The following is a 17,360-nucleotide window of genomic DNA, read 5'->3' on the forward strand; positions in this document are numbered from 1 at the left end:
CTTACCTCCTCACCCAAACCCTGAACCCTGACTTGGACTCCAATCATTGGTATCGATCCTGACCTGGAACTTGACTATGAACTCCACTTCGCTCTGCCTCAGGTTTGACCCTATTCTAACCCTTTGCCCTGACTGCCCATGTCAGGTTCCTGACATGGGCCTGTCCCATAGCAGGGGCCTGCATTTATAATGAATTTTGTATTGGTTTTTGAAATGTGGACCAATACCCACTAGGAACAAGGTTTAATCATTGGGCATATCTGACTCCCTGCTAGCACAGATCATGTGCCTGAACTTTGCCCAGCTGAGGGACTCATAGGTAACCAATCAGGAGTCTGAAGGCTACACCAAATTGGCATAACAAAGCATATTACACATATTACAACTGGTCTCATCTTTTATATGAAGGTATGGTCTGTGAAGACTACCAGTGTTAGCAAGCAATGCTTCATCTTCATCCAAATGGCTCTTCTTCACTTCCATGGGTACTGTACTTACACATATTCACCATTTAGACTGAGGTGAAGAAATGCCTGCTGGGACTTGTAGCCCTTCTGTATTAAAATTGAGGATGGCCATAGGTTGTACTGCAGAACACATAGAATATCAGGGTTGGAAGGGCCCTCAGGAGGTCATCTAGTCCAACCCCCTGCTCAAAGCAGGACCAATCCCCAGTTTTTTCCTCGGATCCCTAAATAGCCCCCTCAAGGATTGAACTCACAACCCTGGGTTTAGCAGGCCAATGCTCAAACCACTGAGCTATCTCTCCCCCCCGCATGGCACCACTGAAACTGGTCTAGCCCCTATTTTGTAACACTCATTTAAACTTCATGCCACAGCTTTATATCTGTGTAAAGGGGGGAAATAAAAATACAAAAGTGAAAAGAACAAGACGTTTGAAAGAAGGAGTTATTTATTACAAAACCAAAGTCCAAACTCTACCTCTGATTTTCTGTGAATTTCTTTACAAAATCCATTTTTAGTTCAAGGGAAGCTCTCTCCCATCCTTTTACACTGCATTTAGTATACCACGCTGCTCTGCAATTGAAGAGAATTAGGAGCCAGCAGTCAAATAATACATGTATAGAGACATACACAAAAACAACCAAAATACGTTAATATTAGCAGCATTAGTAAGGTTAATAATGCGGAAGGATAGGGTCACAAAAGAAGCCCATCATCACTTTACCTCCAAACTTCTATTCAGTTCTGGGTATATTTTCCAGGATAGAGCCTAGATCACTCCCTTAATATGACAGGGTAAACCTGCCTGCCTAACTTTTAGGAGTCTACATAAATAAAATAGCAATGGCGCCTTCAGTACTATTATCCCCCCTTAGCTCCCTCCCAAAAAGTATGTGCAACAGTCAGTAGCCCTTGACCCCCAAACACAGAGTATGAAGTGTATTTCAGAAAGAAAGTAACACAGGGACAGCCATATGGCTTGGCTTACTGCCATGGAGACAGATCCAGTTCGGTCCTGGTTTCTTGCTTTTCAAGGCTGCTTAAAGGGGCTGGGCATGTTGTGGACATAGCATCATCTCCTATCTTTCCCCCCTCAAGGAGAAAGTGCCTTATGATGCTCTAACACTCCTCAGCTCCCTCCCTGCCATGACATACACCTGACCAGTTAGGAAGGGTCATTTGCTCTGAAGGGGGAAGTCCCATCCAGGTGCCCCAGCTGATGATACAGGGCAACCATGGAAGGATGCTCAGGGTCCAGCAGGGACATAAGAGAAAAGAAGGGGTATTCTAGTGGTGCATAGCACACAGCTCATGTACCCACTGCTGGTTATTGCTTCCAGAGACCAAGTCACATGGGCATGACCCTTGGAAGGGAAGCCACCAGGTCTGCCAACATTTGAGAGTTATGAATAGGAAGATTTTGGAAGAAAATACAGGCACACCTTTCAGCTCCACTGAAAAACACTGGATGAGACCCCCAGAGGCACAAACAAGAGGGACAGTCGGCAGGAGTCCCACCCTTTGAACTCTCTCTGCTGATGCAGTTAAAGAAGTCAGTTATTATAGCTTTTTATTACAAGGCCTTTGCCATGAGTGCATTTGCCAGGCATTCTGTTCCTTGAGGACATGGCAGCTCAGCCCAACTCTGGTCCAGGCTCTTCTGGAAACTGGATGCACATCCAAAGAGCTCAGTTATTAGTGGACCAGCCTAGAAAGGAGTACAGGACTCTGGGAGCGGGGGGAAGGGCAGAAGGGGATATAAAAAGCTGGATCATATTAATTTGTTCTGAGCGTCAGTAAAACAAACCATTCAATTAAGGCTTCAAAAGAAATTATCTGCAGATAAGACTGATGCTGGCTTTCCTGCTAGCGGATCTGGGGATAGGTGCATCACATAGTGATGATGAACTGCAGACGTGTTTATTTGTGAGTCTTCCAGGGCTGCCCCAGCAAAGGCACTTTCAGGACCACAACTCTGTCCCAGAGACATGAGCTCCTAGCTCTGTGGAATTAATTCAGTCATTGCTGCTGGAATGGGCATGCATGCCCCTGCAGTGATTGCCAACAGAACCTCTGTTCAGGTGAATGGAATGCCTAAAATAAGTTGGATATGCTGAACTCAAGCCCTTCTTTGTATCCTCCAAAGACTGGAGAAGTGAATACAGTTTTACAGTATAAATCTGAGGAAAGAGCAGGAATGGGAATTTTGAAGCCTGCAGATGTTTACATTTTGGCTCCACAGATTGACTTCGATGACCTCCCCAACAATAACGGATGGCTGCCTGGGAAACCTCACAGGGAGCAGCTGCTCCAGACAGCAGCATCTTCTGGCCTGTGAAAGCACCGCTAGCTGTTTCCACATGACTGGGGAAGGGGACAAATGACTTGTCCTCAAGATGAACCAGCGCTCATTCCACAGTCAGGAATGCCAGACTGAACTGAACTAGTGTTTATCAAGACCTAGAACCCAAGCAGAAAGTCTACAGATGATCTTGTGGAGACCTCTGACTAAACAGAGGCAATGTAGAGCAATAGCTCCCTCCTCAAGACAAGGGTCAGTTTCACTGCACCCACTGCTTCAAATCTGCACAGCTCTGGAAAGTGTGTCCTAGCTTAAATGCTGCTGCAGTGCCAGTAGAAGCAGCACAAATTAATAGATTTTGTAGGTCTCACAAACACACTGTTGTTTTGTTCTCAGTGATGGCCTGGTGAATTTTTCAAGAAATAGATATTTAGGGTCAGATCCTCAGCTAGGGTAAGACAGCATAGCTCTGCTGAAGACAAGGGAACAACATCAATTTGCACCAGCTGAGGACCTGGCTCTTAGAATTCAGAGGATGAACCCCCCCAGGCTGTACCCATTTTAAAAAGTTAGTTATTAATGTCCAAGTGCAATCCTTTTAATACCCTAACTCAAGAGTCTGGTCATGGGCTGTTCATTATTGTGGGACAACTAGATTTTTTTTTTTTGGTGTGTCCCCACATGCGGACAGTGGGATGCACAGGGGCCAAGAAGTGGGTCAGCTCTTCTGCCAGTCAGAAACTTCCAGTGAGAGGCATCCAAACTCCCAGCACCAAAGACAAGCAGCCTCTTGTTTGTACTGAAACTGAAGTTGACCTGGGCACAAAAAGCTGGAAGGGAGAGTGAGTCAGGTAGTGTTTTCAGCTAGCCAACTCAAGCTCCCCACAAATCTGAAGCAGACCTATTAGTGCAGCAGAGGAGACAGGAACAATGACCAAGGAGAGGCCCAGCTTTCTCATGTTACTCCTGAAGTTCTTACTGCTCCACTTCCTCAGCAATAGAGGTTGCTAAATCAACATTTTGACTTAGCTAAAAGGTCCTATGATAGCAAAGATGTGTGAACCACCTTTGGGACCATCCTACATAGGTACCTACTGATTTCTTACTTCTCAGTAGCAAGGGACTGGTTTGCTGCCGTTCATGTCTATATATTATTACTGGGTCTTCAGTGTTTGGGGGTATTTTGCATCTCAATCCACCCCTTACATGAGCTCCTGGCACTTCCTCCCATTGGCAGTGGGACTTCTGCAGGAAAAATCTACTCTCATGACAACACAGTATTAAGCTGATGTTCTTACTGGCAATAGAAGATACCCAATAACATTATTAAAAATAAGGCAGTGTAATGCCTGCCTGTCATATTACCACCTGTTTATAATCCGTTGCTGTTTTTCCACATGTCAAACTAAACAGGATTTGGTGATGTTTTCAATCCTCTCCCTGATCCTTCTTTCCTACATATCGTCTCTGAGCAGCCTTGACTAAGCCAGGGGGGAGCACTTCCTACCACAGTAAATAGAAAGAGATCATCAAACCCAGCAGTTAATTACAGTAATGACCCACCATGGACTGTCAGCAGGTGATTAACTCAAAATCTTTAGCTGCAAAGGCAAAGGCCAAAACCACTTGAGCTAGTACCAGTAGTAGGCTCCTATCTTATATGTGGACTGGCCTCTGGAGGCGGATATGACATACTGAGCCAGCATGTTACAATAGCAAGCAGCTGCCTAACTGAACATTCCTACATTTCCCCTATTAAAGTGACAGCAGGTCTGAACTGAGCCTCAGCCCAGCATACAGCACAGCCATCCAGCCTGGTCTGGGGATGTTAGCACAATCTCTATACCAACAGCCTTTCATGTTCCAGATAACCCATTAGAATCCATGGAAAGTGGAGAGGGAGTATAGCAGAACTCATCTATAAACTCAGACACTCACCTGTTACTGATACTCACCCACTACATATTCAGGAGCAGGACTGAGAGGCAAAGCAGGGAATCTGAAATGAAGGGCTTGATCTCCTTGATACATATGAAAAATTGCCTCACAAACCTTGCTCCCTCAAAGGACACACACAGCTGGGACTCAAGACAGTTTGTTTTGGATGCTACAGGGCAATAGTAGTGAGGGGAAAGAAGTGGAACAAAAGGAACAAAGGAATAGATACCTCATTAAAAAGCTTCCCCACACCTGTTCAAGGACCAGGTCCCTTCCCATCCACCCCCACTGCCTGTGAAAGGATCGATTCAGCATCAGAGAGCTCTCTTCACCAGACAAGCAAAGAGTTTTTGTTCTGGTTTCTCTCTCTCCCTCCACTCCCCGCTTCTCATTTGCCTGGCAGTTTATCATAGTAACAAGAAGTGCAGTTTCCTGTTGGAAAAAAACTGCCTTCAGCAGAGGAATATTAGTGGTTAAATACCCCAGAACTAGCAGCAGGCTTTGCAGAGTCCAGTGACCGCTAAGCTTTAGCATCCTCACACAAAGCAGTTATTGGCAGTAGAACTGCTGGTATTAAAGGATGAATGACAGCTGTCAGCAAGGGTTCCCTATCAGTGCATCCCCAAAGAGGCTGGCCCTTACATCAAAGAACCCAAGACAAGCAATAAAAGAAACCTGCTGCTCCCACTGCAATTATCTTTGGAGCGTCTTAGCATCTTCTAACAGAAGTGCAAGACTGATGAACTGGAACTGTCTGGCTCTGAGCTGTCATGAGGTTTGCCAGTTAGCTACACAGTGATTATTATAAGTGGTTACAGGTGGCCTGAAAGCAAGGGGACATGCAAGTATAAACCATCTCCACTTCTTCTGTTTGCAAAGGGCCTGGGAGACAGGCAAGGCACAATGGCTTATGGAGGTTTCAAGCCACTGAGAGACTTTCAGTTCGGCCAGGTATTAGAAACACAGCATCAGATCAGTGAAACGCAAATGGCTAGGACAGGGCAGTCCCCAGACATTCTCCAAAATATATATAAAACATCACCAATAAAAGTTATTAAATATGAAAAGATCCTTAATGTCTCAGGACACTGTGCTTTCTATAGTCAGTTCTTTCCTGCAATCAAGTGATTTTCATATGAGCAGAGACAAAAAGACGGACGTGTGCAACTTTACCCTCCAACAGATATAAACACATACATCCTCCAAATCACACCAGTGTGGCTGCTGGACAGGCCAAAGCATGACTGTAAAGAATTCTAAGACACATTGCTCAGAGGACCCAGGTCTTCTTTCTGAGCAGTAGCTGGCCTCAGAAATGGAATCTACTGGACCTATGGCTGGAGTCTTACTCCGAGGGTCTTTCTTGTGGTCACCCTCTGCCAAGACTCAGACTGTGCAAATCAGTGATGAGACAGTGGACTGCTATGGGGAGCAGATTCCCCAGAGTGGTGCTTCACAGCCATTTGCTTCAAAGTACCCATGAATCAGCTTGACACTTGATAGTTCTTGTGTTTCTTATTCCCTTGTTCAGGCTCCTGCCGGCTCTAGAACTCCCACGATTCCAGCCACCTGAGTCCTGCCATTGGGCTGTTGGGATCTGAAGCCATAGGTCCCACCATCCCATAGGACAGGGGATGGAAGAGGTAGAAGCTGTGGAAAGGATCAACACACCTGTCAAGGTCTGATTAACTGCTCAGTACCAAGGTCACAGAAACAGCTGAGTCATGTGGATTACCTATGGGAGTTTCCATTTGGGCTGCTCTAGATTCCATTTGGGGCCCACTCCCTCCTGCTCAACAACATTAATACAGCCAGGTTCGTGGCCTTACCATGGGTGGGATGGGATTGGGAAGCCTATTAACATGTTTAATCAATACATTTTTAAAGTATAGCATAGATCGATGGTCTGGCACCATGTGGGGTGGGGATCAGAGTCTGTATCTGCTGAGCGGTGGGGAAAAAGGGAGCCAGTCCAGCTGACAGCATTTGTACCAACTGAGCTCCGGGGTTAAACAAAGAGACTGCCTGTAATGAAAAGGTTTCTGCAAACTCATTACCAGGAGATAGACAAAAGCTGTCAAAGCTGAATCTGGTTCATATGAAGGGTTCAGCGCTGAGTTTGTTGCTATCCGAGAGTTTAGCAGAGGACAAAAAGGGGAAAGGAGCTGAGAGAGTGAAAAGTTAAAACCAACACGTGTCAAGGAGCCAACGCTTCCATGATACAGCCGATGTTGTTTTACATACAGAAGCAGCTCAGCTTCTGGCTCTCTCTCACCTGTACACAATGAGCAGCATCAGTGCCAGAGTCCCATATGTATACACCCTCCTCCCCACGGAGCAGGACAGGCGCCCAGCACAGAACTTCAGCAATGTGTCCCATGTAATTCCTAGGAGAAGAAAATAAAATTAATAACTAGAGACACCATGCTGGAAGCCAGGAGACAGATGCAGGCTATATTTGATACATTCAGTCATAAACGAATGCTGATAAAGCTCTATATGAACAAAGGATCAATTCTGTTTTTAAAAGTCTGATCTCTTATTGACCCTTAGCAGAAGAAATGAAGCTTTCTATCTCTAGAAATTTGGTTTTCCCAACATTCCCACTGGAATAAAATATTTTAGATTAGTCCTGACAGAGGTATCAGACCGCAAAATTACATAATTCCAATTACCATCTTGCTTCTTCTGCCCCCTCTAATTCAAGTGCAACATGATTTTAGTAGCTGAAGGCTCATGTACTACCAGGGTCAGTGATTAATGCTTTATACCATTTGAGAACAGGGACTTCCAGTTTACAGAGCCATAAAGCTTTATATCTTAGTGGTCTGAAGACAGAGACTGCTAAAAATCATGTTGGAATTGAAATGGATTATTTTAATGTATCATTTGTATTACAGTAGTGTCTAGAGGTCCCAGCTGAGATCAAGGCCCCATTACAAAGCACTATACAAAAACACAGTAAAAGCCAGTCCAAATCCTGAAGAACTCCAACCAGACAAGATACAGAAAGGGATCTAACAGAGTCAAGGGGAGGTGAAATGACTCACCCAAGTCACATAGCAAGAAAGTGGCAAAGCATGGAAAAGAAGCCAGGTCTCCTAAATCTCAGTCCAATACCCTATCCATTAGCACAGCAGCCTCTCGGAGGTCAAATCAAGATGGTAATCCAAATGACACAATTGTATAGGGTTTGATGTCTTAAGCAGCTAGGGTTAAAAACACTTTTGAACCAGTATACATGTCCAAGCACTAGCCCTGAACCAGAGATCCGAAAGAAAAAACTTGATTTCTTAGTTATGTCACTTTAAAAATACCCCTTCCAACTCAGCTCCCTTGCTATTCCCCTCTACCTTCAGGGTCTCTGCTTTGCAGTATTTACCTGTCAACATGCTAGAGAAAAGCATGGCAGGAAAATAATGATGAAAGTAGAGGACTCTGCCCATCATGAAGAAAGGGAGGTAATGGAGGAGCCAGCCCAGCATGATCTTCCCTCCACTATGTAGCAAGACTTCGGAGAGCTCTGAAACACAAACACACACTTCAGTAGATGAAACTTCACAACCCTGGCTACCCTTTCAAACCTCAGCACCAAGGAGGCAGAGTATGAATAGCAGTAAGATTGGTAGGAACAGGCTTAGCAGGTCTACGTTCCAAGTGTAGGCCTGGGATCTAATCAAACCCAGCATCCCTCCCCATATTAAACCAGCCTTGGATGAAACTCAGGGAGATCAGCACTAAAACTGACAAAAAAGAATGATTTGCTGCAGATAAAGCATCCCCACCTCTGGAATGTCCCTAACAAGAGTGTTAACCACCACGGTTTTAAAGTAGAGACACCCGGGCGCTGGGAAGTTTTAGGGAGGATACAGAGAGAGACTTAACAAATGGTATAAGGTAAGTTTTGATCAGTAAATTTATGCTGACCACCTGCACAAACAGAGAAGGTCACAAATAAGTTACAATTTGGACATGAAAGATAAAAGATAAAAAATGCAGGCAGGAAGGAGGACACATAGGTGCCAGTGTGTAATTGGTTACAATTTTTGTTACTTGGGGGTGTGGGATAATGTGATAGGAAATAGCTAGTTTTACCTATATAATGTAAGTGAAAATCGATACTCTTTGGGAATCAACTCTGGATTGCAGTACAACAAGAAACTGCAAGACATTGTACCCTCTGCATGACTGTGACATGCAGAGACATCGCTGGCAACCCCCAGACAAGTGGATCCTGACTGGCCATCGGGTAAAATTTGTCTATATATTTGGAGTGGTGAGCATAATAGATTTGCGTGGTATGTGTATTCTCTGTGTGTTGCTAATAAATAGATGTTTAGAGCACAGCAGGGTAAGGCTCTTTCACTGGGAAAAGGTCCTGCAGACTCGTAGAGCTCTTGGCCCTGTGGGTAAAGGCAGGTACTTAACCTGACCAGGTTTCTCCCTCAGCCGCATGGGTAAGAGTAGGTTACTTATGCCCCGAACCCTTGGAAGGGAAAGGGTGGGCATGCCTAAATTGACTGGGTGACACCTTGAGCCCCCAGTAGGGTACAGGCAGGGTGCCCCAGATTGTGCAGGTAACACAAGGTTACCCACAATATCCCACCTGTATTATTCATGCAGAAAATGTATCACACAGAAATACCTACCAATAGTGTCTTCCTCAATGAATAAAGAGAACGAGTACTTGTGGTACCTTAGAGACTAACCAATTTATTTGAGCATAAGCTTTCGTGAGCTACAGCTCACTTCATCGGATGCATACTGGGATTTGATTTCTAGGATTCTCTCTGGAGTAGCTTGACAGCCACCCTGATCCCCACTGTTAGCCCATTCCCTGGAAAGGAATGTGGTCTAGTATTTAGAACCAGGGGAACAGGGCAGGAGACCTGGATCCTATTTCCAGCTCAGTCAGTATGTCTACACTGCGATAAAAAATGTGAAGTACCAAGTCTCTGAGCCCAGGCCAGCTGACTTGGGCTTGCAGGGCTCAGGCTGCAGGACTAAAAATTGTAATGTAGACATTTGGGCTCAGGCTGAATCTTGGGCTCTGAGACCCTCCCCACTCACAGGGTGTCAGAGCCTGGGCTCCAGTACTTTTAAATTGCAATTTTTTGACCCCTGAACTGATCTATGCCAGCCACAGCCATGCCACAGGTCTTTCATCACAGTGTAGATGTAACCTCAGTGACTTTAGCTAAAATCACTTCACCTTTCTGTACCTCATTTCCTACCCAATAATCTGTAAAATGGGGGAAACACTGATCTATGTCAGAGGGATGTTGTGAGACTGGATTCCTTAGGGTTTGTGAAGTGCTTTGTAACCTGTGGATGGAAGAGGCTAAGGAAGGAGAAAGGGCTGTTAATATCCTCCTCCTAGTACCCTCTCTCTGTCAGCTCCCTAATGGGCACTAGCTAGCATTTCTCCTTTCAACACAGATGTGTAATATTAATACAGCACATATCACACAGCCATGAACCAGAGAGGGATCCAGTTGATCCATCCCTCTTGGGGCCAATGTAGGATTGCTCCCTACAGGATTTTTGCTAGAGCATTGTCCAGTCCAGTTTTACATGACTCGAGGAATGGGGCTTCCTGCATTTTTCCTGGGAAGACTGTTCCATAGTTTTGTATATCTCAGTGTCAGGATGATTTTCCTGATATTTAGCCTAAATTTACCTGGTTTTTAATTTCATCCCACTCCTCTTAGTTACAACCCCTTGGACTAATATGAACAATTCTTAAAAACAGACTTTAAATCAAGGCTGATGTCCTTCTAAAAGATATGCTTGAATTCAACTGAAATGTGTTGGGCTAGATGAGATATCCGAGTTAAATCTATACCCTGTGTTATGCAGGAGGTCAGAAAAGATTTTCATAATGGCCCTTTACAGCCTGAAAAAACTGTTAATTCCTCTCCCCTTCCTTGGCATTTACATCCTTCCAGGTATAAGATTTAGCATTTCTATAGCATTATACATTTTAAATAGTTGTACTCATTGCTGTCATGTTCCTCTTGAACACATTTTGTTCAATTTCTATGTGGTCTGATGTTCCACAGCAGAGAGAGAATGAGCTTTCCTGCAACAGGAAACCAGGATGACAAACCATCACAACAGTGAAGCCTAGAAATGCAGTAGGGTAGGAGAGCTGGACTTACCTTTGAGTTCAGCTGTCAGCTGAACTCCCCTCTTCATGGCCACAATAGCGCAAGTTACCATTAGGAGGTACAATCCAATAGTGACCAGATTCAGCCACCAGACCACCTGTGTGGGAAAGAGCAAAGGAGGAGATGGAAGTAGCAGACAGTGCATAAGACATGATGGAAAGCTAACTGTAAACACAGAAGAGAAGGGGAAGAAAGCAGCTAGAGAAGAGGAAGGGCAGGGAGCCACTGTCTCTGGGAAAGCTAGGAGAAAACTAAATATTTGCTAAAGGAAGAAGTCACCTGTTTTGCAAAAATCCCCCACTTACCGGGTTCCCCAGCAAATAAACTCGATAATCTGTTTCGTTGACTCCAGAGAAACGCAGGCCCTGAGGAGGAACAGGGACAGGCTATCAGAGGAAATTAAAATGGGTTTGTGTCTACTGAGCCCACATCAACCTTCAAACTCACTGAGGCTCCCACAGAGAGTCAGCAGTGAGAAAGGTGAGATAAGTTCCTTCTCGTGCCAACAAAAGGGTTATTTCAACAGCAGCTGAAGTGTAGTCCATGTATTTTAATAAAGAGATGCAGTCCCACAGCTCTGCAGTTTGCCCTCTGCCATACCCCTATCAAAAGCACTTACAATCACACAGGAAGGTGGATTTGTCAGCATACCTGGTAGTTGATGGGCCAGTGCCAAGGCTTGGATGTGACTTCATTCTCCTTTGGTTTGAGACCACTGTTTCCCTATAGGAGGTTGAGAAGAAAATTACAGTCAATAGGCAGTTGTGCTGCAAGTCCTGCATGGCAGCTCTCTGTCTAGGAAGGGCTTCTGAGGCATAGGAAGAATAATCCTGTTTCTGATATGTTCACATGTGTGCATAAGCAAATACCCTAGGAAGGTTAAGCCTTTTCAGAAGCACCTAGATTTGAATGTCAGGCTTTGCTAGTGCTCCTACAAGCCCATTACTTTGCAGGAGATGAGCTCCTGAAAATCCCCACAACTATTTCACTTTATTGCAAGTCACATCCCTTTGCAATTACAAAGGCCTTACTCTGTTCTCTCATTACACCAGCATGCAGTGATGGCAAAAAATTTCCTGGGGACTGCTTCATACACCAGTAAGATACAGAGATGCCAGGCTGACCCACAAATCAGAATCAGAGACCAAGCTTAGGTCCCCATTCCACATACACTGCTTTGTATCTGGGAGCCTCTCCCTCTAATTGCACCAATTGTACACACACTGGAAAGACAACAACTCTGCTCTAAGGCTGTTAAACAACAAGAAGTAAGCCCACCATCTTCAGAGCACAGGTAAAGTATATTGGTTTGAATCTGAGACGTTCCCACTAAAATCCAGATATAAACCAAGCATTAGGCTCTATATCATCTAGAGAGAGAAGGGGCTGGGGAAGGAGCTTCACAGTAACTGCCAGCACTAAACCTAGCCCAAGATTTACATGAAGCAGTGACCTGTGAAGCAGCTAACACCTGATAGTAAATAAAGGATTAGATTTGGAGTCTGCATCCTCTAAAAGTATGCAAGCAACTTTCCATGCCTGATTATTTGTACCAGCAAAATGGCTAGCTGGTTATCTAATGCCCTAATCTGCATGCACACATCCAAGTGTACAGAACCTCAGAAATGAAAACCTGGACATGGAATATAAGAGGCCGTGATCTGAAAATTTGGTCCAAAGCATTGAATCGGTTTTCAAACAATTCTCCTTTCACAGTTTCTACAAAAAGGTACACACAGAAAGCTACAGTAAGAATAGTACACAGTCAAGCACTCAAAATTCAGGAAATGCCAGAATTAATGTTGCCTATGCAACCTTCATTCAGGCCTCTTATGCATATGCATTACAATAATGTCTTTAATTACATGATCCCATATTTTTTTCACAGGACTTCTGTCACTGAAGCTGGCCATTAGGGGGAGTGGAGTCACACATTTTGCCAGTGGGTTTACAGCTATTGCTGGCAGCAGAGGAATGCTGAGACTCAGGAATCCTGGGTTCCAATGCAGGGTCTGAGGGGAGTGGAATCTAGTGATTAAGGACCATTCTGTATCTGCTCCTGCCAAGCCTAACCCCTTCTGCCTCTGGCCCCTCCTGTCTGTCCTCATCCCTGGCTCCCCACTGCCTTCCTTGACCCATTCCATTCCCCCTGCTCCACCACCCCTCAGCTCCATGTCTCATTACCTCACCCCACAGTTCACAGTTGCTTATCCCAGTTCCTACCATCCCATTGCTGTTCATCCCCGTCTTCCTGCTACTCTCTGAACCCCTGTCTCAGTCTCCCTCCCCACAAACCCCCACAGGTCTGGATCCTCACCCATCTGCAGATCAGTCAGGTTATTTTCTCCTCCCTGTTGCCTGGGTCAGCTGGGCACCAGCACATGAGAAAGAGTCTACCTCCTCTCAGTACTGATACCTAGTGCCACAGCAGCCCCTGGCAACCCGGAGGAGCAAATGCATGGAAAGTTCTGCTCAGGCCCTACCGCCTCATGATGTGATTTTCATGGGGACAGCAACAGACATATCCTGGACACCAGGACAACAAACCCCCTACTAAATTTCAAGTCACTGCTCCAAATGATGGAGACAATATTTGCCTCTCAATTAAATGATTTTAAGGGTTTTTTTTGTTGTGTTTTTTGCAAAATGGGGAAAAAAATATTTTTTTCCCTCAAACTTCTGAGAAATGGCTGAATTACTTTTGCTGAAATCTTTCAGTAAAATTCAACCTAAGGCAGGCAGCTGGCATGGAAAATTTGAGCCAAAACAGTTAAAGTTTGCAAACTGAAAAAAGTCTTATAATAGAAAGTGTCACTTAACTATAGGAGTTTTTCCCTCTGCCACCTGATACTTTGTGTACATAGATTTGTGCATGAATATATACACATGTGCTCCCACAGTGAATGTTGGTCATCCTCAATGCCTTTTGCTAGATGGAGTGTCAATCAAAGAGCATGATCTTGTCATCCTCTAGAAGATGCATCCTAGAGCAGGGGTGGGCAAACTTTCTGGCCCGAGGCCCACATCAAGATGTGAAACTGTATGGAGGGCCGGGTAGGGAAGGCTGTGCCCCCACAAACAGCCTGACCCCCGCCCCCTAGCCGCCCCCTCCTACTTCCCGCCCCCTGACTGCCCCCCTCTGAACCCCCAACACATCCAACGCCCCCCGATCCTTGACCCCTGACCGCCCCCTCCGGGGACCCCCAGCCCCAAACCATGCCCCCCAGGACCTCACCCCTTATCCAACCCCCCCCCCACTCCTGTCACCTGACAGGCCCCCCAGGATCCCATCCAACCCCCCCTGCTCCATCTCCGAACTGCCCCAACCCCTATCCACACCCCGCCCCGTGACAGGCCCCCCGGGACTCCCATGCCCTAGCCAACCCCCCCGTTCCCCGTCCCCTGACCTTCCCCCCCAGAACCTCCGTCCCATCCAACCACCCCCTGCTCCCTGTCCCCTGATTGCCCCCTGGGACTCCCTGCCCCTTATCCACCCCCCCGCCGCCCCCTTACCATGCTGCTCAAAGCGGCAGGAGTTCGCAGCCCCATTACTTGGACGGAGGCAGCCACGCTGCCTGCGTGGCGGCATAACTGCGGAGGAGGGGGGACAGCAGGAGAAGGCCTGGGGGCTAGCCTCCCCAGCCAGGAGCTCAAGGGCCGGGCAGGACAGTCCTGCAGGATGGATGTGGCCCGTGGGCCGTAGTTTGCCCACCTCTGTCCTAGAGGATACCTATAGCTTAAAATTACTACACAAATGTGAATGTTTCCCAGGTTACTATGAAGACCAAGTATTCTCTAGTTTTTTCTTCCCCAATTCTCTACTGCTGAGAACATGTGTGGAAGAAGCCAGATCTTAGCTATTTAAGAACTCAGCTACTCCTATAGGTTTTCCTTCACTCTGAAATAAGAGTCCTCATTTCAAGACAAGAAAATTATTTCCATGGAAACAGTTATGTTGATATTTCCCTATCTAAAACAATATTATAACTGGTTGCCATGGAAATTATTAGTATTAATAATGTTACTGAGCATTCCTAGAGCCCCTTTCATTTCAAAAGAGCTTTGCAAACACCACATTAGCCTCAGAGTCTTTTGTAAGGTCAGTATCATCCCCATTTTACAGATGGAGAAACTAAGGCACAGAAAGGAGAATAAACAAGGTCATACAAAACAGTCTCAGATGAGAAGACTACAAGAGCAGTCAAACTGAAGAAAAACAAATCTGCTTTTTTGCAAACATCCTCGGTGACAAAGAATGAGGGAAGAGGAAAGCAGAAAACAGAACATGGATGAGTTTTTTTAAACAATGGGTTTTTGTCTTTTTAAATTTTTCCATCAGATGTTCAAGTATCCCCAAGTGTTTATCCACTTACTTTTATGGCCTCCATAACTGCACTATCTGAGTGCCTCACAAGCATTAATGAGCTTATCTTTACAACTGTCCCATGAGGTAGGGAAGTATTAATATCCCTGTCTTACAGAAGGGAACATAAGGCACAGAGAGATTAAATGACTTGCCCAAGGTCACACAAAGTGTATGGAACAGCCAGAAACTGAACCTAGATCTTCCAAGTACCATTTTAGAACTTCAACCATAAGGCCATCCTTCTTCTCTAAGTATAAATCCTTGTAACCTATGGCAATATATATTCTGTCCTATCTTGACGGCTGCTATTCCCTGGACATCACAATACAGAATATTTCTTTTTAGCTCAAGAGAGTTAAAAAACAAACATACACATGACAATCTAGAAATAAAGCGACCCTACCCGGATCATAACCATATGGGACTCCAGCAGAATCTCTGGGAAGGAGGGTTTCAGAACATCCAGACTGATATTGGGCACTATGGAAAAGAAAACAAGTGAATTAGAAGCCTGTACATGCTACCTTCCTTTAATACATACACACACGATAAACTCTCTCCTCCTGTATCAAATCTGTGAGTAACCTTCTTCTGGTACCTCCTTGGTTCTCACTGCATTTCATTCATATTCTAAACACAGCCTCTTGCAGTCAAGAAAGAATCCCCAAGTGAATTTCACAACTGATCTACTCATTGATTTCCCACTGTACTTTCAGAAGCGCAAGAAACAGATAAAACTCCCTGAAATAAACAGTCTTTGTGTTTAAGCAGAAATAAGAGCCTCACTGTTCATAGACTATTCTTTATCCACAGATCAGCCATGAATGGGAAAATGCAAAATGCATGACAAAGGTAGAAGACTCTGGACCAAATGAACAGCTCAGAATTTATTTCTCTTGGGTTGAATATAGTACTTCTGAAAGGCTGCAAAATGTTAGCAGGTTTTAACAAGGCCAGAATCCAGCAAGTTGTGTGATAAAAATCAGGACGTTGAGTAACGCGCAAACCAAGCAGGCAGTGAATAAGGCTGTGACACAGGGGTCTAACTTTTGGATTGTGCTGGAGGGGCTGTGTGTCACAACTGGCATTCTCAACCCTATTCTTACCCCATGTCACAATTCTAGCAACCTCATTATTGGAATGTTCCTGGAAAAAAGAATGAGGCAAGTGTGGAATAGGGCAGTGAAGATCCTACACTTCCGAAAAATCATCTAAAAACTTCTACTGTACACTTGCATTCAGAATAGTTCCTTCAATTAAAAAGCTGGTAAGGTGGGGCTCAAAATAAGCCTCATAGTGAAACATCAGTTACAACTTTAACTACCAAGTTGTGACCAGCTCTTCCATAATACTTCACACTTCTGCAGCTCCTGAGGATCTCCAAGTGGTTTATAAACATCATATCTCTCAATCCCACCATCCCCCTATTTTACAATACAGAAATTGAGGCAGAATGACTGGCCCAAGATCATGCAATAGGTCAGTACCAGAGCTGGGACCAGAACCCAGGGATCCCAAACATTGAGTGCCTTGCTCTGACCTCTTGATAACCTCACTCTCTCCCCTTGAAACAAACAAGCCAACCTGCATATTGTCCAAGAGATTTCATCACTTACGCTTGGGATTGATGTGATCTTCAACATTCCAAAGGGCATTGGGAGTCTCCTTCACATATGGAGTGCAGGTGACTTCCACCTGTTCCCAGCCCCTGAGGAACAGCAGGACAGTCAGTTACCTACCTCCCGAAGGAGAGCCACTATTTACAATTCACAAAAAGAAAAGGAATACTTGTGGCACCTTAAAGACTAACAAATATATTAGAGCATAAGCTTTCGCATTCAAATTGACATTCCTCCCCCAAGTCTAGCTACCAATTAGCACCAATTGCAGCATCCAACCTAACAGATTCATTTCTGTGTACCCAGAAGTCCTGCCTTATCAGAGTATAAACAGAAACTGGACTGGATTTGAGGCTTGTCTAAGGTCACAAGACTGCTGTATATATGAAGATCAACACTTCCATGTTGGGGTTCCTCAAATTAGGTACCGAAATCCATATTTAGGTACATAAATATGTGGCTTGATTTTCAGAGGAGCTGAGTATGTGGAGCTCCCATCA

At 45.0% G+C, this 17,360-nt stretch overlaps 1 protein-coding gene across 2 annotated transcripts in view; it reads right to left on the reverse strand.

Annotated features, from left to right (window-relative positions):
• Window positions 1-895: 895 nt before the first annotated feature.
• Window positions 896-17,360, reverse strand: part of POMT2 (protein O-mannosyltransferase 2) — a 48,310-nt gene continuing 31,845 nt past the window's right edge. For both annotated transcript variants that reach the window (XM_048852606.2, XM_048852605.2), the window contains exons 14-21: window positions 16,858-16,949; window positions 15,645-15,721; window positions 11,527-11,598; window positions 11,181-11,240; window positions 10,867-10,972; window positions 8,088-8,228; window positions 6,981-7,092; window positions 896-6,355 (exon numbers count right to left, since the gene is read on the reverse strand). In XM_048852606.2, the coding sequence (XP_048708563.2) occupies window positions 6,250-6,355; window positions 6,981-7,092; window positions 8,088-8,228; window positions 10,867-10,972; window positions 11,181-11,240; window positions 11,527-11,598; window positions 15,645-15,721; window positions 16,858-16,949 (766 nt within the window). In that variant the 3' untranslated portion in view covers window positions 896-6,249. The remainder of the gene's footprint in view (window positions 6,356-6,980; window positions 7,093-8,087; window positions 8,229-10,866; window positions 10,973-11,180; window positions 11,241-11,526; window positions 11,599-15,644; window positions 15,722-16,857; window positions 16,950-17,360) is intronic.

Source organism: Caretta caretta, chromosome 6 (genome assembly GCF_965140235.1).
Source record: "Caretta caretta isolate rCarCar2 chromosome 6, rCarCar1.hap1, whole genome shotgun sequence".
Lineage (NCBI taxonomy): Eukaryota > Metazoa > Chordata > Testudines > Cheloniidae > Caretta > Caretta caretta.